Source organism: Eublepharis macularius, chromosome 6 (genome assembly GCF_028583425.1).
Source record: "Eublepharis macularius isolate TG4126 chromosome 6, MPM_Emac_v1.0, whole genome shotgun sequence".
Classification (NCBI taxonomy): Eukaryota; Metazoa; Chordata; class Lepidosauria; order Squamata; family Eublepharidae; genus Eublepharis; species Eublepharis macularius.
The window spans coordinates 55,399,835-55,427,272 of record NC_072795.1 but is presented as its reverse complement, the minus strand read 5'-3'; the positions used below and the strand labels follow the sequence as shown (position 1 = coordinate 55,427,272).

At 39.7% G+C, this 27,438-nt stretch overlaps 1 protein-coding gene across 1 annotated transcript in view; it reads left to right on the top strand.

Annotated features, from left to right (window-relative positions):
* The first annotated feature begins 962 nt into the window (after window positions 1–962).
* RYK (receptor like tyrosine kinase) overlaps window positions 963–27,438 on the top strand; it is a 60,171-nt gene continuing 33,695 nt past the window's right edge. Inside the window, exons 1-3 of the mRNA XM_054982925.1 lie at window positions 963–1,330; window positions 21,356–21,477; window positions 25,788–25,887. Coding sequence (XP_054838900.1) covers window positions 1,102–1,330; window positions 21,356–21,477; window positions 25,788–25,887 — 451 coding nt within the window. The 5' untranslated portion in view covers window positions 963–1,101. The remainder of the gene's footprint in view (window positions 1,331–21,355; window positions 21,478–25,787; window positions 25,888–27,438) is intronic.

The following is a 27,438-nucleotide window of genomic DNA, read 5'->3' as shown; positions in this document are numbered from 1 at the left end:
GTTTCAGTGGGTTTAGAAAAGTGTAAGTCAGCTTAGATGGCAGTGTATATTGTGGAACAAAATTTAATTAACACTGTGCACCTCTTACTACAGTTTAAGACGTTAATTCTTCCCTGGTGTTCTTCTGAAATTATTCTCTCCATGCGCCCCTATGAAACATCTTGGATCCTGCCATCATTATGCTTTCTTCACCTTTTAACAAATAGGCTTGCTGTTTTTCGATGTAGTCACTAAAGTCTCACTAGCACTTTTATGCGACAATTATTTTGTTTTGGCTTGAGATTCCAGCTTGTATCAGATGGAGTGGGAACAAAGTCCCATTCTTTTGCAAACATTCTGGGGTCTCCGGAGGGGCATTACCACTCACATCTCCAGGTGTACCATGCCTTGCAAGTAGTCTTTGGTTACAGATTTTCTTTGTAAATTCTTCAGACATAATTCCATGTATTTCGAAACAGTAACGCACCAAAAGAAAACAGTCTTTCAAAAGTCCATTCCCAGAATCTGCCACTGGCTTTTTGGAATTTCGTGAGTCCCGTTTTGGTTTATTTACTTACTTCATTTATAGTTCAACTTTCTTACCGAGTCAGAACACAGATTACAGAATTAGAAAACAATGAAATAAAAACGATATAATACATCCCATTAACCATGCAATATTTTTTTAAAAAAAAACCTCTCTGCGTGCTTAACGTTTTCAGAACCCTCCACAAAAAAGATTTATGCGGCTCTCTTCCCTGACAAGCAACAGGAGAGAGAAGAGGAGGCCATAACCGGGGTCCTCTTTGAAAGGGGCGGAGCAGCAGGACGTTGCACAGCACTGAGGGAATGTCGCCTGTTTGGGAAAGCCGGCGCGTGTGTGTGGGCTCATTTGCGCACGCGCGGGAACTGGGCGAGGGCGCGCGCTGGACGTGGGGAGGCGGGGCCTGCTTCAGTCGGCGCGATTCGGCCGGAGGGGCGGGGGAGGGGGTGCGCGGGCGCGCTGCGGGGCCCGCTCTGTGGTCCCGGCCCGAGGGGCGCGAGTGCGCGCGGCCGGAGCATGAGCGGCTGCTAAGCGGGAGGGCCGCGTCCCCTCCCCAGCGAGGGAGCCGGGAGCGAGCGATGGTGCTGGGCGGCCGGGGGAGTGGAAGCCGCGATGTCGCCGAAACGCGGCTGTCCCGGCACGGCTGCCGCCTGCCCCTCGCCCTGCTCTCCGTTCTGTTGCTGCTGCCGCCCGCGGGCGCCCAAAGTCTGAAGGGGCCGAGCTGGGGGCCCTCCGGGGCGCCCCTTCCCGCCGCCGGGCCCGGCCTGAGCGTCTACATGAGCCAGGAGGAGGTGCGGCGCCTCATCGGTGAGTGGTCGGGGAGTGGGGGAGGAGACGGGGACCGGAGCGACCACTCCCTCGCGGGGCCCCGGAACAGACGCCTGAGAGGGGCGGCTTCTTTGGGGCGGCCTTTCAGGGTGGAGGGGAGGCAGGCGCGGAGCTAATGGGCTCCAGCTGCAGGAATGCAGGCAAGGCCTGGGCTCGACTGTGGTTCAGTGGCCGGGGAAGGGTCGCTTCTTCTGCGGCCTGGTTGTGTGCCCCTCTTTCACGGCCTTCCTGCCTGGAGCGCACCTGGTTGTGTTTCGGGGGAAACACACGCAGCACGTATGAAGCCAGAGGGGGCTGCGTTGTCCTTTGTGGTAGCGTTCTTTTTGACGGCTGTTTATATATGGGCTACAGGGTTTGAGTCGAGAGGCACGTTAAAGACCAAAAAGATCTTCAGGATACGCGCTTTTGAGAGTCAAAGCTCTCCTCTTCAGATAGCCTTTGGTATCCCTTTGGTGTCTGAAGAAGGGAACTTTGACTCTCGACAGCTGGTACCTTGAAAATCTTGTTGATCTCTGAAGTACCACAGGGCTCAAATTCTGCTGTTCTGCTACAGACCGCCACGGGTACTTACCTGGAACTATCTTAGAAGGGCAAGTGGCGTTACGATCTGCTCTCCAGACCTATCCTGATAACAGCTTAGTAAAGGTTGTTATTCTAAATGGGGAAACTGAAGCCAGCAGTTACTTGCCAAAAAACACCTGTCAAGTTTTTGGAGAAAGTGGGAACACAAGTCTGCCAGAGCCAAGTCTGACACCTTGCTCGACCTTTGGTGCTCAATGAGGTTGGTTTGTCAACAATTGCTGTCTTCATAATTGCATGCTGTGAAGTTGCAACCAACTCATGGCAGCTCCAGGACCATCGAGTTTTCAGGGCAAGAGATGAGCAGAGGTGGTTTGCCATGGCCTTCCTCTGCAGAGCAACTTCAGTCTTCCTTGGTGGTCTCTCTCCCAGTCATCCAATTGTGGTCTACCTTGCTTAGTTTCCAAGCTCTGATGAAATCAGGCTATTCAGGGCTATTCAAACTGTTAGCGTGTTTGTTATAAAGTCAGCCTTCTTAAAGGTATCAGGTTTAAAATAAGCCATTTTTTGTAATACGTGCAAATAGAATTTTATACAATTCAGGCTTACTAGCTCATACTTAGGAACTACAGGATTTTTATAGATAGCCTGTTAGTTTGTTGCCATAGGCGTATCAAAATATAGATGATTTTGCCTGCTCTTTTATGTCAGTCATTTTTTTATGTGGAAATGTTCTCATACTTTCTGCAATACAAATAATTAACTTTTGCAGAATTGAAGATGGTCTTTTTATCTGTTTCTAAAACTGCTAGTTGAAATGTGTTTTTAATGGTGTTACAACATGGATAGTACAATCCTAAACAGAGTTACTTAATGGGTTTAAACTAGAATAACTATTTAGGATTGCACTGTGTAAATACTCTTAGAGCTTGTGCCAGGCAACTGTATCAGTTTCTGCTTCACCTCATAGCAGAGAAAGATATGCTGTTTATTTACAGAGGTAATTTAGATACACTCAGCACATTTTGTTCATGATTAAGCACTTTCATTTGTTGCCACAATTTCTAGTTTTCAAAAATGTTTACCAACCCATCTGTATACTCATACACACTCTATCCATTTGTGGTATATCAGTTGCTTAAACAAGCAAACCCCATCTCTGATCAAGTACAAAAGATTTTCTGCCTGGTGAGCTTGTAAGTGGCTACTTTTTGATCTTTGCCACTAGCTACTATCTATATTATATTTGTGTCATTTACTTAAGTTGTAACTGTTCTTTCCTTTGGGTGCTTGTTGTTTTAAATGGCATTTGTAAAATTCACTCAGTTGCTACATGACTGGGGCACACAACCAAGAGGAATGATAATTTAGGGAGTTGTAATTTACTAGCAGGAAAATTAATTTGGTAACAAAGAAAGCAGTAGTTTCATTTGTGTGTTAAACTGCTGTAATCTCTGTGTAAGCCCATTTCTATAGGGTAAAATTTTACAATAAAATGTTGCTCATTTCAGATACATTTAGTTAAGAGATATAATTATCTTTAGGCTTGGTAACACTTAGTCTGACATTACCTTAAACTCAGTAAGTTTACCAGGTCAGAATCTCCCCCCTGCTTTCATTTCAAGGTAGTATAGTAGATCCATGAAATAACACATCTGAACTAGGAAAGCTTGAAAATAAAGAGTCTTTGGGGGCCAGTTCCCCTAGAAGGAAAGAAAGATGAAAATGACAAAATGCAGGGTCCACATGGATTTTCCCAAGCAATACAAGGGGTAAATTGTGTCTTCACTGTTGCAAGAGCTGAATGTTAAATCTGTTGAATAGGTTTGTGTATATCTGATACACTTCAGATGGGAAATATTGTGTGTTTCACTAGTGTCTGAGAGAGCGTTCAGTTGTGGATGTAGAAAGTGTCCTCCATAAATAACTATGTTAATTGTCTTAGAGTGTTGTGGTTACTGTGTTTAATGCCCTTGCTGATTTTGTGAAGTGGTTACAGTTGTTGAATGGTGCATAGAGCAGTTGAGGTTGCTCCTGCTATGCACAGATGTAGACATAAAATGACATATCACATTTGCTGCCCTAGCATTGCCCAGTCAGACTGGATCAGTGGAATGACTAGTATGTTACTTTTACAAGAGAGCGTAAATTGTCAAAATGCTGATAGCAGATATCTGCTTATTCCATAGTAGTCACTGAGAGTCTATAACATACTTCCTTGCTTTTCAACCTCATTCTTGTCAGGATAGCAAAACTCATTACTTTCTGTAATCCATACCCTATTTTATTGTTTACTGAATGCCCCAGCTATCGATCATACTGGGTAATCTGCCATGAGTCTCAGTGAGAAAGGCATACTATAAGTAACCTAAATAAACATAAATATTTAAGGAAACCAAGACTTTCCAGATTCTTTTTTTAAAAACCCAAAACTTAGGGTTGCAAGAATGTCATCAGTGTCTCAGGAAATGCTTCTACACTAGCTACTATCTATATTATATTTGTGTCATTTACTTAAGTTGTAACTGTTCTTTCCTTTGGGTGCTTGTTGTTTTAAATGGCATTTGTAAAATTCACTCAGTTGCTACATGGCAGTTTACAGCTGTGATAGAGTTGAATGTTCTGCTAAGGGTAATAAAATTTTAAATCATGTATGTGGACTAAAGATACCCACTCAAATTTTTGAAATGTTTTAACTGTTACAAAGTATATTTGAACTATTTAACTATTTAGTAGTTTTAACTATTAAAAAGTATATTTTAGGGTAGCAGGTGGAAGGGAAGAAAAAGTTTAGTGTGTGCTTTTCTGTATCACAGACTACACTTACAAATCAGTAGGTATGATAAATCAATTTGAAATAACTTTCGACATCTTAACAGCTCAGTCTGGTACACAGAAGATGGTAAAGGAGATGTTGATACTGAATAATCTTTTATTGCAAAAAAATTTTAATATACGGGCTTGATTGACCAGCTTACTATACTGCGTGTTACAAAAAATCTTGATCTATAATCTTGTTTTTCATAGAGTAGTTCTGGAAAGAAGATACAATTATGGTGATGCCTAGTAGAGAAGACAGAAGTGTCTGCTGTTAGGATGCTTACATTCTGCTACAGGGTAGATTTGATTTAAATCATCATTTAAATCACAATCTAAATCACTAGTCAGTAAGACTAGATTTAAATCATGGTTTTCTACATAAAGGCTCCTCACACTTAGCTTCTTGTGCAGATCTATTCTACTCCCAACAATCTCCTATTCATTGAATTTTTGAAACTTAGCACTTAAGAGGCAAGGGGTTGGTTCTGTGTACAAAGATTTGCAAAGGAACAGTGGGATTAAGGTCTTTTTCTCAACTGTGTGTGTTTATTTTATAACCTTGTTTGCTGTGAAGAAGAGACGTGATCTCTGCAGACGCAAATTCACAGTTTTGAGAACTGTAAAACCAAGCATCTGTGATATCTCCTAGATAGAAAAATTGCCCAATAATCTTACAGAAACCTCTTGAAGAGAATGACATTTTGAATGGATTAATGGAATACATTTACCAACAAATTTAAACATTGCATAAATATACAGCCTCATGCTACATAATTAAAAACAAATCCTTATTTCATGATGATAACCTTTGGACTATAATGTATCTTAAAAAGAAAACTATCTTTAGATAGATTTTTTCCTCAAAAACATTTTATTAAAGAAATCTGATTTAAATCAAAAATCTGATTTAAATTTTAAAAATCTGATTTTTAAAATTTTTGTCCTCCCTGTTCTGCTAACAACATGAAGGCACAACAAATGTTTTGAATGTACTTTTTATTTTGTAACTCCAGTTTGTCAGTTACATGGAACTATTTACATAGCTGCCTAGAGATGTGTAATATGTTGGATAATGTGTGGTTTGTTGAAGATATTTTGTTCAGAGCCTGTGTAAGTTTAGGATAAATGTTAAAATTTAGTAAATGTTGAAGCTAGCACAAGTGTACAGTTTGCTATATGCCAGTGTCTACAGAGGGGAGAATTACTTCCTGACAGGTAGACCTGCCCCTCCCCCAAATTGTTTTGTGACACATATATGAATGGGAGATAGCTGATATAAATTAGCTGTGTTCTGGTAAAATGCTTTTTGCGTTTGAAAGATTTATTAATTTATACTAGTCTTTCTTCCTTGACTCATGGCAGCTGGCAAACTAAAATTTAAAATGTACAAGGTACCGTAAAAACCTCAATACAACCCCTCAGTGACTGCAGCCTGCATTCCGTTAAAAGCCCTAGCAAACAAAATAGCCTTGCAAGGCCACCAAACAATTTTGTGAGACATCGTCTCCCTCCTCCTTTCGGGGTGGAGGGATCTGTTACATAGGATGGGAGTTAGAATTTAAAAAGTACATGCTCTGGTTAATGCCAGGTAAGCCTCCTTAATTAGAAGAATAGCCAGTAGATGGCAGCCTGAAGTTTGCAGTTGCCATACAGGGACATATGGGAAGAGAATGTCCTTTAGGTAAGGTGGGACCTAGGCTGTGAAGGAATTTAAAAATCATAATTGAACCTGAAAACAATTCGGCAGTCAGTGTAGCAGTGTAAAGATGAGTGAACAAAAATTCCCTATCTGCCAGCCCCTGACAATAATTGGGCTGCCACATTCTGAACCTGTTACAGTTTTTGGGTTAGCATGAATGACATTTCTCTCTCTCTCTCTCTCTCTCTCTCTCTCTCTCACTCACACACACACACACACACACAACAATAACTGCATTTTAATTCCCAATTTCAAGTTACATTCCATTATACTAAGCAAAAGTGAATGGTCTGCTTGTGCCACAAGATGATTTTTGGGAAGATTTTGATTCAGTAATGTTGAACACACACTCATTAGTTTAGTTGTTTTGAAGATTTAATATGTTGGACCAGTTACTTTTGGTTTGCTAAACTTCCAGCAGGCAGTCAGGTAATTAATCTAGTTTCTAACTAGAATTGCTTTTGTTTGGAGCTGATTGGTTACTTTGACTGCCAAGTAGTTAAAATTGTATAGGCTTTGTCCATGCATCCTTTGCAGCACATAGTGGGGTCCCTTTTGATAACAGACTCAGTTTTAATGCACTGTAATAAATGAATGAAGAAGTGGCAAGACCAGTATTTGTCATTCACCTATTTCCTGTGTTCTGTTGTCTTCAATGTGTTCAAGTTGATGCATGTTGAGAAAACTGTTAACATGAGACTTGATCCTTGGGAATTTGGAGAGTGGCGGGGGAGAAGTGCCTTCAGTGAGCGAGATTGCATTCAAATAAATACGATGCTTTGGTTCATTTGCTAACTTCTATTTGAGGAGATGAGAAGCGTGCAATCCTTCTTTTACTACAGCTGTGCTGGCAAAATATAATTACAACAGGCCCTTCGCACAACACATATTTGAGCACTGATCTGCCCAGCAGGCAAGAGGTACCTTCTTCAGATGGTGCTAAATATGTCAAGAGCATGTTTTTGCTCTGATTGCTTGTATGCATAGTAAAAAGTAAACTAAGAATTGTAGGAACATTCTGGCACACTGGTTTTAAATGTGTTAGGTAAAAGCAAGTTTCATTCAAATTAATGAGCTTTATAATGTGTTCAGAATCTGAGTCTAAGCTGTTTAGTGTATACTGTATACCTTGGCCACCTTATAAATATTTAGTTAGCAATAAGCCAAGGTAGTTTAAAGGCCTGTTTTGTTAGGAGTCCGTGTATTTGAATGATGATAGCTTTAATCCAAAGAAGCAATGACTGCTCAAGAAATGCATATGTAAACAGAATTTTTATTGGTGTTATTACAAAAACTTTAATCTCAGCTACAGCTTGTTTCTTTTCCTGTTAGTGGCTTGTCTCTTTGGTTGTCAATGGCTTGAAACATTTCTAAAAATAGAAAACTGTGTTTCTTTTGACTTGAGTTAATAGATATTTTTTGTTGAGCCCTGAACTTTTGCAAATAAACAAAGCATCGTTTTCCTTCATTAAAGCTGGCTTAAAGTGGGATCTTCTGGTTGTGACATAGCAATTCATACTGTTCCAGCTTTCCTGCATGTAACGTAAGGTGACCTTGACAGTACTGTTCTGCAGTACAGCTTTGAAAGAATAAACACTGAAAAGGCAATGCAGATAGCAGCACTGAAGAAAAGTGTAGAGAGTTAATGCAGTAATTCTGACTGTGATGTTCAAGCTACACCCTCTATAATGGTCCCACCATCCCTTGCTAGAACTTATGAGGATCAAAACTGAATTATACATGATATTTTGTAACTCATTTCAATAGACTTCATTATCATGATTTGCCAATATGCAACAATAGCTCTTGCTAACAAAAGAGTTCAACGTTTTTAGGCGCTATATTTCATTCACCAGGTGAAGTCAGACTAGACAGACAAAAATAATCTTTTATCTTTTAGGATTTTCACGTTTGATGATAATGCTGGGATTTCTGGTTCTGTGTTTTGTGTGTTGATTAGCATCCAGCAGACTTTACATCTGTTGTGTTTCTTAGCATAAGCCAGAGCTTTTGAGCCTTTTTGCTGCTGAATCACTCCAAAGTAGGCCTCTGTCAGATCTTGAACACATTAATAGTTTGTCTGAGTAATAGTTTGTTTGGGTAAACTGAACTAGAAGTTAGTCTTTGTAGTAGCTTTTTGATGGAAGTGCTCCAAAATATTAATATTTATATATACTGATCATACTTTAAAAGAGGGAGACCTTACCTTGATGAGACTCAAAGAAAACTGGGGCAGCTCCAGTCATTGTAGTTACTGAGTACCAGTGGAGGAAAAAGCAGAGAAGTAGCATTACTTTACAGTGTGTTATATTCTAAGAAAAAAGTGGAAATTGTTCTTCTGAGGCAGAACAGCACCATGCAGGAGAGGGAAGGAGTGGATGATAATAACAACAACTGTGCTTATATCCTGCTCCTCTGGACAGATTACTGCCCCATTCAGAGCAGTTAACAAAGTCATTGTAATTATTATCCCCACAATAAGGCTGGGGAGCTGGGGCTGAGAGGAGTAGCTTACCCAAGGCCTCCTGATGAGCTCATGGTAGTTGTGAGATTCTAACCAGCAGAGGGGTGATTTGCAACCCAACCACTTAAACATTATACTACAGCATAGGGAGCTCTTGTAGCTCCTTGCCGTATCATGTACAGACTTGGGTGAAACAGAAGGGTCAAGCTAACATTAAAAATATACCAAAATTACATAAATTTATTAAAAAGTATATATACAAACTACACTTAAAAATATTAAAATTTTTGAAAAACTTTAAAAGGTAACTGTATAATATTCATGAGATTAAAATATTACATACGTAAAAATGGATGACCCAATGATCAATAATAACAACATCCAAATAAATAGTAAAACATATGCAATAGATGGACTTTGTAGGACTAAATAGACCACACTGGGTGGACTAATACAACTAAACAAACCATACGTGTTTTGGCTCCTACAGGCCCTCCTCAGTGGTCAATAATATTATAATATATACAGCCCCATACATCCAAGAGTTAATAATAACAATAATAAATATATTCAAATTAAAAGCCAGGTATAGCTGTCTGCAACTTCCAAAAAAGAAGAGAATACAAAATTATAATACATTCAAAACCTGTAGGCATATGGGATACCCTTGCTTGTTCATGTCCAGTTCAAAGAAAGGTATTCTTTAATAAACTCAATGTTGATAGGTGTTCTGAAATAATGAGTAAAAACTTCAATGTTTATATCCCATCTCCATGTCATAGCCCATAAATGGAAGCTGCCTCACAAGCCATTTCAGAAATATTAAGCAACATTTTCCTGGCATAATATTCCTAGCTTTAAAAATATAACCCAATTGCTGACACAATAAATGAGAACCAAATGGATACACAAAAATGGCCCTAATTTATAGGAGACTCTTAAGGGCATATTTTAAATATAAAGATGAAAATAACACTATAGTTGCCTGCAGTTATTTGAAATCTGTTAAATACTTGGAAAACAAATTTCAGATTTTGATTTTGTTGTACTTCTCAGAGAGGAATTCTGAATTCACAAAGACCTCATTAAATAAGCAATAATCACTTTCTCATGCTAATTGCAAGCTTTTTTTTCTCTTGTAAAACTCTCTGTAGAGTTAAAGCCAGGCTACTTCTATGCAAGGACCCCTTGAAAAACCCCTGTTTTGTTAGACTTCTGGAGTAACATGATCCAGTTTTGTAATGAACACAAAGGTCTCCCAGCATCCTTTATGATGAACAATAAATTCCTGCCTCTCCTTCTTGCCTGTACTTCAGAATGTGTTATCTTTAAATAATGACCTTGTCTTTTTATGGTGCGGTGCAAGTCTACCTTTTTGTTCTATGCTTGATTTAATTTATTCTCTCTGGTTTATATCCAGATGCAGAGCACAAAAATATATGTTAATGTGATTTAGGGTTTGCTTCATCAAAACAGTGTTTCCTCTTAAATTGTAAAGCAAATGAGCAAGTCTTGTCATGTGGTTTGCCTTAGGTTAAGTAAGATTCGTAATGAGAAATGATCTCTAAGCCATTAATTTTCTGCATATGAACTTGTTTAATAGGGACTGAAAGTCAAAAGAATTTTAAATAAAGTTGTTTAGTAGATCTCCAATACAAATTATTTAAACCAATCGCATAAATAACTCCTGCCTCATCAGCAATAGGTTCTTTGAAGATGACTTTGTTTTTTGACATGTTCACATAACATATTTTAGTTTATTCTTTTTTTCCTACAGTTACTGTTCCTTCAGATAGTGTCTTCGTAACAATAGAGACAGATTTGAGGTATTTAGAATCTTTGTAACCCATGAAACATCAAATCGAGCTGTTCAGAAGAGTGTTTGCAGGGCAGGAACCACTCTGTAAAGCACAGAGCAAAAGGCAGTGAAAATAACAACAGCTTGCCTAAGCTTTTTTTAAAAAAAAATTTATTGGTGAGTAAATAGTTATTACATACACTCCCCATCATACCTAATTTATTTCAACCCCCACTCTTTCCCTCCCCCCTCCTTGTAGACTTCCAACAGCTTTCCAACCCTTAACCTATCTTATTACTTAACTTATTTTCCATTAAATTCTTCTAAATCATATATGTATTATATCTCTTACTCTAAGCATATTCAAATTCTCTTATATATACTCTATCAAATCCACTAATATATCCATTCTCTACATCACTGTTTAAATTGTATATTTTTGATAAAGTCTCTTAATAGTAATACTAGCTTAGGTTAATTAGCTAAATTTTCCCATTAATGGTAAAGTTACTTCTCTCTTCTATTTAAGAAATCACAAATTAATAGTTCTCAAACTGCCACAGTCCTCCTTTCACATCCCATTTTTTTTCTAGATATGTTTCAATTTCCCCCAATCTGCAATATATTCTCCTGGATCAAGGTCTTTGAGTTTTCTTGTCATTTTATCCATCTCAGCCATGTACAGCAATTTGTAAATCCAATCTTCTGTAGTTGGTATTTCTTGTACTTTCCATTTCTGCGCATATAGAAGTCTTGCTGCTGTAGTCATGTAAAATAACAATGTTCTGTACTGCATTGGAACATCTTCCATTCCCAAGTTCAGTAGCAGCAATTCTGGGTTATTATTTATTTGGGTTTGCAAAACCTCATTAATTACTTCGATTATATCTCCCCAGTATTGCTTAGCTACCTCACAAGTCCACCACATATGGTATAATGATCCTTCATGCTTTTTACATTTCCAGCATCTGTCTGACATATTAGTATTTCCTCGCGCAATTTTCTTTGGTGTTAGATACCACCTGTACATCATTTTATATACATTCTCTTTAATATTTGTACATGTTGAAATCTTCAGTGTATTTTTCCACAAATGCTCCCAAGCTTCCATTGTTATTTCTTTATGAAAATTTATTGCCCATTTCACCATCTGGACTTTAACTGTTTCATCTTCCGTGTGCCATTTTAGAAGTGTTTTATAAATTTTCGAGATTTCTTTTTTACCTTCTTGTAAAATCACTTCTTCTAATTCCGACTTTTCCAATCTTATTCCTCCTTTTGAGCAGTCCGAGTTGTAAAGATCTCTGATTTGCCTATATTGAAACCATCATAATGAGGAGATAACTCTTCTTGCGTTTTTATTTTTAACCTTTTATGTTCCATTATTGTTATCTCTGTATAGGTTAAACATTGTTGTTCATTATAAACAGCTCTCGGATCTATTACTTCATATGGTACCACCCATGAGGGGATACCATCTTCCATATAGTCCTTGTATTTCTTCCAGATTGTGAAAAGGCTTCTTCTAATATAATGATGCAAAAACATAGAGTCCGCTTTTACTTTGTCATACCACAGATATGCATGCCATCGAAACAGTTTTTTATGCCCCTCCAAAGCCAGCAATTTCCGGTCTTTTAGCATTATCCAATCTTTTAACCATACCAAACATATTGCCTCATAGTATAATCTTATATTTGGCAGTTGCAGTCCACCTCTTTCTTTCGAATCTTGTAATACTTTCATTTTCACACGGGGTTTCTTGCCTGCCCACACAAAGTCTGAGATTTTCCTTTGCCATTTATCAAATTGTTTGAAGTCTCGGATAATTGGGATTGTTTGCAACAAAAACATCAGACGTGGTAACACATTCATCTTGATTGCTGCTATTCTTCCCAACCATGACAAGTTTAATTTATTCCATTTTATCAAATCTCTATTTGTAACCACAGTTTCTCATAATTATTTTTAAATAAGTCTATATTTTTCGCAGTCAGCTCAATACCTAGATACTTCACTTTATTGGTTACCTCACAATCCGTTATCTCCATTAGTTCTTGCTGTTTTTGCTTTGTCATATTCTTTTGCTTTGTCATATTCTTCATATTCAAAATAAAAGACTTCCGGCTTGGGATCCATGAAGGTCTAACGCAGTTCAGGGAGCTGAGCTGTCCGTGCCGCTGTTTGTAGGGGCTGGAGGGGCGCAAATTGCCCATAGCCCCCTGTTCTCAGGCGGAGAACAAGCAAGTATGCTCAGGACCTCGAGAGTGCATTGATCTCGGGTGTGAGGGGGGGTCTACGCAATGATCCCCCACCCACCCTTAAGGTCCCACTCGAAGACAGGCAGCCAAGATCTCTGCAGCGGCTCTGGAGTCATTTTCTGACATAAGACCCTCATGCTCAAGCTTCAGCAACACAAAGAAGTACTTTGAATCGATTGGATAATTGAAGCAGTGATTACAACCCAAGAGAAACGTCTAAGAAGGTAAAGATTGCTATCTCTCAGTACGGGACAGATTACAATAATAAATAAAGTGATAAAGAGAATTAGAAAGCTGCGAGAGACTTAATAAATAATTGAGAAAGTTCCGGCAAATAAATTGCTAAGAAGTGACTTTTTAAAGAGAAGTTAAAGCGGAAAAACGAATATTGTTTACATACCTGCGGCTTGGAGGAGATAGTGGACTATGAGAAAGTTTCAGTATCGTGAGAGCTGGTGTGCAACGGAGAGGAACAGGAAGTGCGTCACAACCATAAAGAGACGGGCAAGAAGCGGCTTTTGACCAAAGGAAGTGGAATATCGCCATTTTGAAGAAGGGCAGAGTTTTGACTTCAAGGAAAAAGGAAGTAGGACATCTTGGACAAGAGTAAGGGCGGCTGCCTCAAATAAGATCATAGAGAAAAGACGCCCGGCATTTTGGATTTAGTAAACACTAACTTTTGGAAAAACAATTTAAATTCGGACTTTTAAAAATAAAGGAAAAGAACAAATTTGCGCCACGGAGTTAAGGAAAAGAGCGGACTCGTGGGAGCGAAGTAAAGCTAGCCCCACGATGTCGAAAAAGGACTGGCAGACGGTGCTGGAAAATTTAGATAGAAAAGTTACAGAGGGAAATAAAGAGATGGAGAAAAAAGTCATGGAAGGAAATAAAGATCTTAAAGATATGATGCAAGAGATGGCAAAAAAATTGAAGGACTTTAAAGAGGCATTTAAATCGGAGATGGCAGAGCTATCTAAAAATATGGACCAAGTCCAAAAAGACCTACAAGTCACACAGCAGAGAGTTAATGCAGTAGAAAACGTGGCTGACACTTTGGCGGATGTGCACAGAACGGAGATGAGAGGAGTGAAGGGAAGAATAGCCGTAGCTGAATGTAAACAAATGGAAAAACAACTCAGATTTTGTGGAATCCCGGAAGTTTTGGAAAAATCAACCCAAGAGCATATTACAGAAATTTTGGCAGCTTACCTGGACAAAGAGGAAGTGGAAATAGCAGCTCTTCTGGATGTGGCATACAGGATTAATTTAAAATTTGCGACTCAAAAGAACCTACCAAGAGATATGATTGTGCAATTTACAACTAGAAGCACCAGAGAGTCAATCGTGAGTAAACAATTTCAAGATCCATTAGAAGTCGACGGGAAAGCGGTGAGAATCATGAAAGAGCTGCCCAGATCGGTGTTGCTGGAGAGGAAAAAGTACAGAGAGCTGGTCCAGATGTTAAAAGGCTTGAAAATTAGATATAGATGGGAAATACCTGAAGGGCTGGCTTTCGAATTTGGTGGAACTAGGAGGAATATTAGATCTGGTCAGGAGATGGAAACGTTTATTAAAGACAATGAAAAAGACTTACCAAAGAGTGCTAAAATTTGATCATGGAGTGTAAAATTATATCTTGGAATGTAAATGGACTAAATTCACCTTCTAAACGCAAGATTATATCCCACTGGCTTTTAAAACAAAAATGTAATATAGTGTGTTTGCAAGAGACACATATTAAAAAGCAGGATGTAAAATATTTAAAACTTGCAAAACTTGGAAACGAATTTGCAGTGGCTTCCAAAAAGAAGAAGAGGGGAGTTGTATTGTATATAAAGGAAGAGCTGCAGCCTAAATTAGTTTTATGTGATACAGAAGCCAGGTATATAGCAGTGGAAATAATTTGGAATTCAAAGAAGACCTTGGTGATTGGAATTTATGCGCCTAATGGTGCAAAAGAAAATTTTTTCAAGGATTTACAGAAACAGACGAACTGACCTATGATCAAATAATTCTGGCAGGTGACTTCAATGGAGTTACAAACTTGGAAGAAGACAAGAAATCTAAAAGTGCACATAAAAAAAGAGGACTTTTGCCAAAATCTTTTTTTGCGATTAAAGAACAAGAAAGTCTGGAGGATGTATGGAGGAGACAAAACCCCAAAAATAGACAATATACATTTTATTCAGTAAGGCACTTTACATTATCAAGAATTAATATGATCTGGGCCTCCAAGGAACTGGCGTTATGGACTAAGGATGTGGAGATAATGCCCAAAGTAGGCTCAGATCACAATCCAGTTATGTGGAAATTTGGGGAAAATACTAAAAGAAGAGGATGGAGGATAAATGAGGATTTGCTGCAGATAGAAGATAATATGGCGTTGCTACGAAGAGAGACCAAGTTTTTTATACAATATAACATGAATAAGGATGTGCCAACTCACAAGGTATGGGACACTTACAAAGCTGTGACAAGAGGAATATTAATGGACTTAAATGTAAGAGACAGAAGGAGAAAGGAAGAAAAGAGACATGAACTTATGGAAAAAATTAAAGCCAAAGAGATACAACTTAAGAAAAGACCAGGGAAGAAGAAAATATACCAGGATATAAAAATTCTGCAAGAACAACTGATGGCAATGAATAATAAAGAATTGGAGTGGAATTTGAAAAAAATGAATCAAAAACTATTTGAGGGTGCAAACAAACCTGGGAAATATCTAGCTTGGCAATTAAAAAAGAAAAAAGAGAAGAAAGCTATAATTAAAATCCGAGAAGAGGATAAAATACTGTTGGATCAACCAGCTATTAGTAAAGCTTTTTTTAAATTCTATGCAAAATTGTACCAAAAAAAGGAGGTGAACAGAGATTCAGTAGCGGAATATTTGGAGAAAACGAAGCTTCCAATGATGTCAGAGGAATGGAAAGAAAAGTTAAACAGAGAAGTGACAGAGGAAGAAATAAAAGAAGCTATACAATCAACTAAATTAGGGAAAGCACAAGGTCCGGATGGAATAACGGCAAAGTTCTATAAAATGATGGCTAATGAATTGGCACCTTTTTTAAGAGAGGTAATGAATGAAATCTTGCAAGGCCAAAGGATTCCTGACTCATGGAACGAAGCCAACATATCGTTGATTCCGAAAGACGGACAAGATCTGACTGATGTTAAAAATTATCTGTCAATTTCGTTGTTGAATAATGATTACAAGATATTTGCAAAAATTTTGGCAGAGAGGTTAAAGGGATGGCTGTTGGAATTTATTGCAGAAGAACAGGCTGGATTTTTACCTAATAGACAAATTAAGGATAACCTAAGGACAGTAATAAACGCTATTGAATACTGTGACAAGCATTGTGATAGGGAAGTTGGTTTCTTCTTCGTGGACGCAGAAAAAGCATTTGACAATCTGAATTGGGACTTTATGTTTGCCACTATGGAAAAGCTGCAAATGGGAGAAAAGTTCATACAAGCAGTGAAAGAAATTTATAAAGACCAGTGTGCAGCGATTGTAGTGAATGATGATTTGACCAAAAAACTGAAAATAAGCAAAGGTACAAGACAGGGCTGCCCTTTGTCTCCATTGTTGTTTATTCTGATTTTGGAACAGCTTGCCTAAGCTTAACTAAAACTATCTGACTAGACATAAAACTTGCTCGCTAACTTGCATTCTCTGAAGTAGCTTCCAGGTTGCTCATACTAACAAATTATAAGATACAGACAACTGAATTGTTCAGGATGTGTTTTAGCTTCACACTTATTTAATTTATATATAAACAACTTCTGCCCAAATTTCCAAATTAACACTCATATACCATTTTTAACAAATCAACCGCTATCAGTGTTTCTATACACCAACGACTTAGTTCTTCTCAGTCAAACTCCAGTTGGCCTGAAGAAACCTGTTAATGATTTGTTTCTTTTGTAACCGAGAGTCGCTGACAGTAAATTTTTCTAAAATGATGATCTTGAGATTCTCTAAGTCAAGGTGTCTGAAGGAACACTCCTGGCAGATTAATGGAGAAACCATCGAAGAAGTTAGTTCAGATATCTCGATTTGATGTTTAATTACAATTTGACCTGGAACTCCCATATGAAATCCGTAATTGGAAAGACCCAAACGACATTAACTGTTCTTAAGAAATTCTTTTATACTAAAGGTGGTCGGTCAACTTATCGCATTTTTGTTAATACTATATAAAGCCATCATTCTTCCCAGATTGCTCTGTGCCTCCCCAATCTGGGTCATCGGACCATTGGACCCTCTCGATAAGCTCCAGCAAACCTTCTTTTGTAAGATTCTATCTCTTCCTCCCAGTGAACCTTCAGCTGCGGTGCAGCTAGAACTTGGAGTCCCTCAGATTTTAACATTAGCATGGTACCAAGCCATTAAGTTCAGATTGTCACTCCGTGAATATTAATGCATTACCATATCTACTGCAACTAGTAGTAGCTGATTCTTCATTCAATGTTTGGTTTAGCCCAATCAGTTCAAAGCTTGCTATATTAAACCCATGCTTGTTTCATAGGATTTCATTGAAAAAATCTTTGCAAGATGTACGAAATCGATTATTTAAAAAAGACTGAGCTACATTAAAAGTCAAAGCTGATCAGAAATGCTCCCCAATTTGTTTTCACCTATCCTATCAGAAAATGTTTGAACCAGCTAAATATTTCTTCTTTTTGACCATTCCAAAATATCAACATTGTTTTATGCTACTCAGATGCAATGAGTTACCTTCCGCTGAGATGAAGGGCTGTTTTAGTAGTAGAATTCCACCTGAGAAGCACTATTGTATTCATTGTACGGACCAAATTGATTCAACTGCTCACATTCTTTTTCGCTGCCCCCGATACAATTTACTTTGTAATCAATATATTACTCCTTGAACTGAATGTCTACAGAATATTTCTGAACAGCAGAAACTAAAGATCTTGCTGTTAGGCAAGATTTTAAAAATGTACATGTGATCTAGTCATGTTTATCTCTGGAGTTATAAATTACTTATAAAATACTTGATGTGTGGCTTGTAGGCTGTTAAGTTACAGGGAAAGGAATTGTTCAGGATGAAGACATGTAGTTACAATAAAGCCTTAGTCAAAATCTTCATGATATCTGGATAAAACATCAGTTAAGAAATTGTCCTTCCCCTTAATGTGTGTTATATCAATGGAGAAATCTTGTGGGCTTAAGGTCCATCTTAGGACTCTAGAATTGGTTTCCATCATCCTGTGAATGAATGTCAGGGGGTTGTGATCTGTCTCTGTTATTACTGTGGTTCTGGATAAATTTTTTCTATTTCTTTTCAATCCATCTTGTAATGTAATTAACATATGAGCAAGCCTTAAATTGTTACAGATAATATAAAATAGTTATTGCTGGTGGTAATTACTTAAGCCCATAAAAATCAAAATTGTACAAAACAACAATATGATTAAAAAACAGAATAATGACAAGTCCTAATAAATGGGAAAGCTGTTACGCGGATTGATGCTTTGGTTCTGTAGGGTTGATTATTCTTTGGCTGTAGGGTTGATTTAAGATTTTGCTTGACCTTCCATTATTATGTATGGTCCCACATATTTGAAAAACGAAGGTGCTATTTAAAACATCATGAGAACCTTAAGTATGCATGTTTATATCTCCAGACCAGCAAAAGTGACATAATATCTGCCACAGCTATATAATTCATTCATTCTCTGTCTCTCACACACGCAAACAGGTATTTACATATTGTCTCCACCACAAAGGAAGAACTGATAGGTGATGAACTTCAAGACCCTTCCAAGATCTTGTCACTGTTGACAATTATGGCTATAATGTCCAAAACCAGCTCTGGTGAGAACCTATAGGAGCTTAGGATCTGTGAATCTGTTCTGAGATGAACTCGCTCCAAAGTAGCTTAGTTAAGCATGTAATTATTTTTCATGATGTGAACCCCTCAGAAAATCTCTGTAGGCGTTTCCCAACCTTTTTTCAGTGGAGGAGCCACTGTTCAAATATTTCCTGTAGAACCCCTACCTATGCCAACCTTTACAGGCCAGAAAAAGTTACAGCAGGGAGCACAAATCAATTACCACTATTATTGTCATTTGTATTGCCAGTGTTCTGTGACCATACAAAATGAACATGGCACAATAGAACTAAATATAACTTTAATCACCAGGATATTTTGAGGGATATTTAAAAATGTTTATTTATTTCACAATTTCTCACAGAACCCCTGATAGTATTCTGCAGAACCCTGGTTGGGAAGCATTACTGTGTAGGAACATCTAAATTTGTAATACTTTGAATCAGCCTTAAAGCTCTAATGTTAGAATTAATAGTATGGCAACTTCAGCTATGCTATCCCCAGCTAGGCACAGCTGCAAGAACCACATGATTCTTTGATATGGAACTGTAACATGAGGTAAGGAGGTATTATCTATGGGACCCCCTACAACATTCTGCGCAAACTGAACCAAGTGATCCATGCTAGGAAATAATATCTCTCACTATTTGTTTTAACTTCTCTTTAAGTTAGCTATGAGAGTAGAGTGCAGTGTCTTGAAGCAAAGAAGAGAGTGACATAATTTTCCAGCATCTGCAGCTAAGGATATTGGGCATGGAATGCATAGTTGAGGCATATTTCTAAAAGTTAACCCACCCCCATTGATGCTTTCAGTGTAAAAAAATGAATGTTGCTTCTGAGAATATGCTGGGTGGGAGTTTGGTTCTCTCTCTCACGCACACAGACGCTCTTACTGGTCTTATGCCAGAAGGAATTTCTAGGAAGGAATTACGGAGCCAGTTTCCATGTTGCATTAATTATTTAGAACATTGCCCTCCACTCTTTTTCACACTGGGGTTTCAAAGCAGCTTACAAAATGAAATAAACATTAAAACTACAATCTACAAAAACATATATACTTCAACAGGCTCTGTTCTTCACAAACTTCAGGCAGGTTATGAGCTACAAGGATGTGTCAAGTTGGTGATTCTGTCTGCATGATTCTTAAAGCACCCAGGCTCACAGGCTGAAAGCCCTTTAGTTCTTATTTTTCTGCGAATGCCTCTGGCCATGCCCAAGCTTTAAATTACCTATAGAAAGGGAGGGACAGATGCTTAGCCCTGAACTTATTCAGATGGCTTAGATATTAAAAGTCCCTTCTCTCCTTCCTATTGGGAAGAGAAATAGATATAATAAAACTATTCATGTCATTACACAAGCTCTTGGGCTCTGAGAAAACTGTCTCTGGTAGAAAATAAAATGTGCTAGATGGTGTGACTCAAGATTAGTAGCAGGAAAGCAGGTTTAGCTGCCTGCAACTCATTACTATTTTTGGCTTCTTCTGTTTTGTTAACATGGCATTCAGGTATCAAATGGACACAGTGTGACCAAACACATGTATGGAATTATAATCATAAGACACAGATTCATTGTTGCCACTGACTGCTAGAAGCACTTTTAAAAAATACTCAAAACACCTAAAGTTTACATACAAGTTTTAGCATCAAGTTACACTTTGCATAGTCTCCAATGAAGCTCACTCCAGTCTCCTTCACCATTGCCAGATTCAGTTTTTTTTCTGCAAGCAAGAAAGACTAAAGTGCCCACTTGATTAATACATGTGATGTTTTCACTGGCATTATATTAAGGCTTGTCCTTACTTTGAAAGTTTCTGAGCTTCAGACTAAAGGAATCAAAGTTCAGAAGTATCTTTACTGTGGCCATAGTGATCCATGACCTGATCACCTTCAGATTGAATTAAATACTGTAATGCACTTAATGCGAAGAAAACTGCCCAGAAACTTTGTTTGGTCCAAAGTGTGGTGGTGGCCAAGCTATTGTTGGGGCTGTATCCAGGGATTGTATCAGCTCGTGTGCTGAAAGATCTGCACTGGCTCCCTGTCTGTTTCAGAGTACAATTCTTACCTTGAGGTACTTGAATACCTTCCTATACTGTCCAGACTACCAGTTAAGATTTTCCCAAGTCCCACTCTCCAAGGTTCCACCTACAGAGGTGAGGAGGGTGGCAACTAGAGAGGGGTTTTTCGGTGGTAGAATTCCCCCTCCTCGGTTCACCTTACTATTGAGATGTCAGGTGTAAACAGTTCTTTTACCTAGGCCTTTAATGGAGAGGTTCCATCTTAAAAAAAGTGTTTTTATGGTCTTCCTCTGTTCTGTGAATATCATTTTAAGCTGTTGAATATTTTACTATGTTTTTAGTGATAATTGCGTTGCTATGTTTATGATTTTATTGTATTGTTTTTACTTTGCTAATCTATTCAAGCAAATCTGTGATGTGACAGATACATTTATAAATAAATAATACTTATAAACCCAACCATAATTGGTGATAGTCGTGATTGTACTCCAAGTTGCCTGTGACTATAGCTGAGTGTTTCACTTGCTTTGTTTTTTGTTTTTTGCTTTCCTGTTTTAAAACATTCTAGGTATTGATGCAGAACTCTATTATGTGAGGAATGATCTTATCAATCACTATGCTTTGTCGTTCAATCTGTTAGTACCCAGTGAGACAAACAGCCTTCATTTCAGTTGGCATGCTAAAGGGAAGGTAAGCATCAACTATCTTATATTAAATGTGAATAAATTAATCCACAAAATTCCACTGAGCAATAGGGTTTGTATAGGGTAGGAAAACGATTGGTAAAACTGCCCCATAGACTAAAGACAGTCCTGTTCAGTTTAATGAGGCACTGCATTACAAACCTGGAACTTTGATTGTAACAGTTGCCAGACATGCCCCAGATCGGCTTCCTATTCCCTATAGTGAGATAATAACCATCTGTGAATAGAGAGGTATTTTATATTGTTTTAATGGCAGAAGAATGTTGATTTGTTGCTTCATTTTACATGGCTTTCACTCAGATTATGACTTGTGGTTATAGATGGTGTAGTTATTGGTATGATGCATCTGAAATATTTGTGCCTTGTGCATCAAGCTTCTTTATGGTATAACAACATATATATGAAACAGCCATTTAAAAATACTCAATATTAGTTTGATACAGTCTGATTGTTTCTGTTTGATAGAGTTGTAACATGGTGACAAAATGAATGAGCTCTGATTTGCATGTCTGCAGACATCAGACTTTTGAGTTAGAAAATTGCCTTTAAATGAGAACGTAAGATTCCTGCTGGATCAGAGCAGTGGTCCATCTTGTCCAGTATCCTTTTCACATAGCCAGCCAGCCAGCTGCCCTGGAAGGCCAACAAACAGGGATAGAAGTCAAGGCCTTCCCTGATGTTGCCTCCTGGCACTAAGTTTAAGAGGTTTACTGCCTCTGAAAATAGATATTTTGACTTGTCCAGCTGCTTGGGATAATTTACAGTTTAATCATTGTGAAGATGGGCACAAGATCCTTGGAAATTTGAGGCCTACCATCTGCGTGTATGACCTTTGCTCTTCCTGGCTACTGCCCTTCCTGGTTCTGCATAGGGAACTCCATTCGTTGGAAAGGTAGCATAAAAATGCTTTAAGTAAATAAAATAAATCTTCCAGGGGTGGGGGGAGGGGGCTGGCTGACTGGGTCTGAGAGGTAGTTAATACTTCCTTGAGAACAGGGGTAGTTTTCCCAGCCTTGAAACAGGCTGTGGTGCATCCACTTGTAAAGAAGGCAAGCCTGAATCCAGAAGATTTCAGTAACCAGTCTTAAATGTTCCATTCCTGAGCAAGATAATTGAACTCATGGTGGCTGGAAAACTTCAAGCTTTCCTGGATGAAGTGCATTGTTTGGATCCTTTCCAGTCTGGTTTTGGGGCAGGTTATGGGGCTGAAACAACCTTGGTCAGCCTGGTGGATGAACTGCGCCAGAAGATGGACAGAGAGAGTGTGACTATTTTCTCCTGAACCTCTCAGTGGCTTTCAGTGACATTGATCATAGTGACCTTCTGGATTGGGATGCACTGTTTTGCAGTGCCTCTTGTCCTACTTGGAGAGTAGGCCTCAGAAGGTAGTACTAGCTTTTGGACTATGGGCTCCCAGAAGGCTACATCTTGTTCCTATGATCTTTAACACCTACATGAAACTGTTGGGTGAGGTCATTGGGACATTTGGACTGGGTTGTCACCAATATGCAGATGACACTCAGCCCTATCCTCCACTTCCATCTGATCCTAAGGGAGCTGTAGAAACCCTGAACAGTACCCTGGAGGCACTTACCTTGGCCCTACTGGTGCGGTGTTGGAGGTGGCGGCACGGCGGTTCTGGCCTTCCCTGCTGGGCTGTGCACTGCTGGATCCAGCTTTCCCGGCTGCCCTATGGAGCGCTGCAGGCCCAGAGGAGGTGGCAGTGGCGGCTCCAGCCCTCCCTGCCACCCTGCGGGGCCCCGCAGCGGTAGAAGAGGTGGAAAAGACCTTTCTTGCCCCTCAAATGGCCACCATGGCAGCCATTTGAGGGGCAAGAAGAGCCGGAGGAGGTGGCTCCGGCCTTCCCCGCCGCCTTGTGAGCCGCTGCAGGCCCCAAGGAGGTGGCATGGTGGCAGCGGTGGCAGCTCTAGCCCTCCCCCCCACCCTGCAGGGCTATGCAGTGGCGGAGGAGGTGGAGAAAGCCCTTCCTGTTCCTCAAATGTCTGCTGCAGCAGCCATTTGAGGGTCAGGAAGGACCGGAGGAGGCAGCTCCAGCTCTCCCTGCCGCCTAGCTGGCTGCTGTGGCAGTGGAGGAGTCAGCTTGGGCCCTGCAGGAGCCAACTCTACGCTTCCTCGCCACCCAGCTGGCTGCTAGGGTGGCGGAGGAGGTGGCAGGCCCCACAGGAGTCAGCTCCGTGTTTCCCCACCACCCACCTGGTGCTGCAGTGGCAGGGGAGGCAGCACCGGCCCTGCAGGAGCCAGCTCCGTGCTTCCCCGTTGCCCAGCTGATTGGCCTCCCCTCTCCCTGCCGGCCAAGTAAGTGGGGTGGGTGGGTTTGCCCTGGAGGGGTAAACCCGAAGCAGGAAACTGGAATTTTGGGGGGGGTGCACACCCCTACTGGTGAAGCTTAAAGCAACCAGCATATGGTTGGTATGGGATCAATATACCTGAGAAGGACTGCATGAGCTTATGAGCTTCCCCAACCCCTTCAGTCATCTTCTGAGCCTAAATTTGGGTTGTTCCAACTCTGTAACTGTCTCTCTGGGGAGATGCATTTGGTCCCACCTGTCACCATTTTTTGCCAGTGGGTGAAAACTTTTATTTCATTTGGCATTCATTTGGCATTTGGCATTCCCTCAGTGAAGCTCTCCTTTCTGCCCAATATTTTAATGGTTGTTTTTATATTTTTCTATATATATTTTCACTTTGCTTTTAATTGTTAATGTGATTGTTGTTGATTTTAATGGCTTTTTAAGATTTTAGTTTATGATGTGTGTTTTTAATTTGCTAGCTGCCTTGGTGCCCCTGATGATTGTGGCAAGACAAGAAAGATTTTTGTAAAATGAAAACCTAACCATGTCAAGTAGCCATTGATGAACGTAGCCTCCATGAATCTGGCTAACCTCCATTGAAAGCAATTTATGGTCATGTCCAGTCCATTGCTGGATTAATCCCAACAAGATGGAAATGCTACTGGTGATTGGAAGGTCTGATCTGGGATTTAAAGTGTCACCCATTTTGGATGGAGTTGCACTCCCTTTGAAGGACAGTGACTGGCAGTGAATTCCAATGTTTAATTAAAGAAGTATTTCATTTCATCTGTCCTGTACCTTTTGCCCAGCAACTTCATCAGGTGTCCCCAAGTTCTAATATTATGGGAGAGGGATAAAATGCTAGAGCGATTCATAAAAGCAGAAAGTAATTTCACCTTGATTTGTTTTTATTAGTGTAGGGTGATGTCAGTGGAGGCACCTGTAACACATCACAGCTTTTTATTATTTATTTATTTTATTCGATTTGTGTTTCACCCTCCCCGCATCAGCAGCCTCAGGGCGGATTCCAATTAATACAATAATATAAAATACAATACCTTTAAAACCGATAAAACATCTTAAAATATTTTAGAAGGACACACACAACAGACAATATAGCAGCAGTTTTTTTAAAAACATGGCAGCAGATTTCACCAGCAACCACCACCCAACCACCTACAGAAATATATGGCAAAGGCAGGTGGTAGATAGATACCCTTATGATTATGAGCTTAACAACACCTAGAAAATTGCATCTGTTTAAAGAGTGGTAAACTTTCACACTCACACATGAATGGAATCTTGTTGATTAGCCATAGAGAAGTTTTGTGTGGTCGTGTGTTTTAATTGAACCCAAGATTTGCAGCTATGTTTTTCCTTCAATATGTTTTGCGTAACTGCTCAGTTACTACATGAGTTCCAAGAGTGTCCATGGTAATTCAGAAAATATAAAAGGTTAAGTAGGCCTCTTTGTCACCCTTAAATTCAAAATTCTTCTCATTGTACTAATGGTTTTTTTAAAAAGAGGCAGTAGCATGTTGATCACCAGGAGATGTTAGGAAGGAAATAGATAGGGCATGGAGCTGTGGAAGCAAACAGATATACTGGGGGCAAATGTGCTGTAAGCATTATGAACTTGTACCACACTTTTTGCAGTACAGGAGTGTCAGTGTAAATAAGAATTTATGAAGTTGCTGTTGGACAACTTAAAAGGATAGTTGTGCTCATTGTGCAGCCCCACTTTTATGTTTTCATCTAGATTTTGCCCCCTGTTCCTAGGCTGGGAAAGACAAAATATCTGTCAAAATGAATGTGAAAGCTCTCTGATAAGGTCCTCTGAATTTACTCAGTGATCATTTTAGTTGGGTGCATAGCTACATCTTTATTTTGGATTTTTATTTAAATTAGAGAATTAAAATATTCACTATCATTGCTAAGCATATATCTCTTTATTTTTTGTCCCTCCTTTTTATTTTTTTAACAGGTTGAATATAAACTAGGGTTTCAAGTTGATAACTTGCTGGCTATGGATATGCCACAGGCAAATATCTCTCTACAGGGAGAAGTCCCACGTACTCTATCAGGTAAGTAGAGTTTCATTAACAATGATATTTCCATACACTTGGAAAACAGTTAAGTTTTCCCAGCTTATGGGAAAGTCTCTACTGGAATGGAGAAGATATGTAAGGAGGGCTGTTCCCATATGGGCCCAGGAATTCAATGTTATTTTTCTGATATGGGAAGAAACCAGGCTGTCGCTGCTCCCATACATTATAAATACCTTGACAAAAGGCCCATAATTCCTGCTTTTAGGAGGGAAACAATATAGAGCTATTAACAAAAAAAACACAAATGTGTTGCGCAAAGTAATATTTTAATTTTATAATTTTTATTGCTTGCATGATTTTACTCTGTTTCTCTTAGACAAGGAATGTTTCAATTTGGCCATGACTCTGGAAATTGTATTTGCTCACCTGTATGACACTGTCTCCGCACTTCCTCTGGAAGCTGTTTTCTGTATCCAGAAAACTTTTTCTGTGATTCATGGAATTGCTGCATACATACAGCACTGAGTATGTAGCCATTCTCAGTGCTTTCCACTGGTGTTGTCCATTGATAATTCATCTAAAATGCACATTTTTGTATTGATTTTTACAGTCTCACTAACTCCAGATGCTGCTGCATTGAGACATCTAAAATATACTAGTACAATGTGGATGTGTTGCATCTTGGCTTCTAAACTGGCATCTGATTCTTTACATCATTACATCTTTTTTCCGCTGAGGGCCAAGTTTGTTCTGTCCCATGCAGGGAGCGCCCTTTTTCCTGTGCGCGCAACATCGCTCCCAGAAATGACGTCACACAGCGTGCGCAATGACATCACTTCCGGGAGCGACATCACACGCGCGGGAGAAACGGCGCTTCTGTCTCCTTTCTCCCTGCTGTCACCGCTGCGGCCTGCTTGCCACAGCGGCGGCAGCAGCAGCTCTGTTACCAGTGCCAGCACCCCCCTGCTGATGCCACTGCTTGCTCTCGCTGCGGTGGCACAGGCCCCTTTCACCAGTGCTGCAGGTCGCTCTTGGTGGCGGCGGTGGCAGTGGGCGGCGCTGGCAATAGCAGGTGGTGGCAGTGGCAGCAGCGAGAGCGGGCTGCTTTTACCGCTGCCGCCTGCTCTTGTGGTGTGGGAGTGCGCTCCCCGCCAAGTGGGTAAGTGGGAACAGGGGGGAAGGATGGGATCAAGGGACCCACTTGCTGCTTCTCCCACAGCACTGCCGTTCGCCCGCAGCTCCACCACTCCTCTCTCTCCGTGGGCCAGTCCAAATGACTTATACTGCCTGCAGGCTGGACCTTCCCCACCCCTGCTTTACATCTTTGAATTATTAATTGGTATTATTAGCAACTATAATATGGTTAGCTTGATTTCAGATTTACAGTGGCTTGGGATCTGTCATGCATGTACCCCATATATAAATACTTCTTTACAGAGAGAGGGAATAATTCCTTCCCTTAGCAGCTGTGCTACTCCAGCCCCTCCTCACCCTTGTAGGGAGGTTTTTCTGAGATGCAGGGGGAGCTGGAAAGTCCCATAGGCAGGCAAAATCACGTAAGTAGTGCTTTGGTCTGTGGCTGTTATC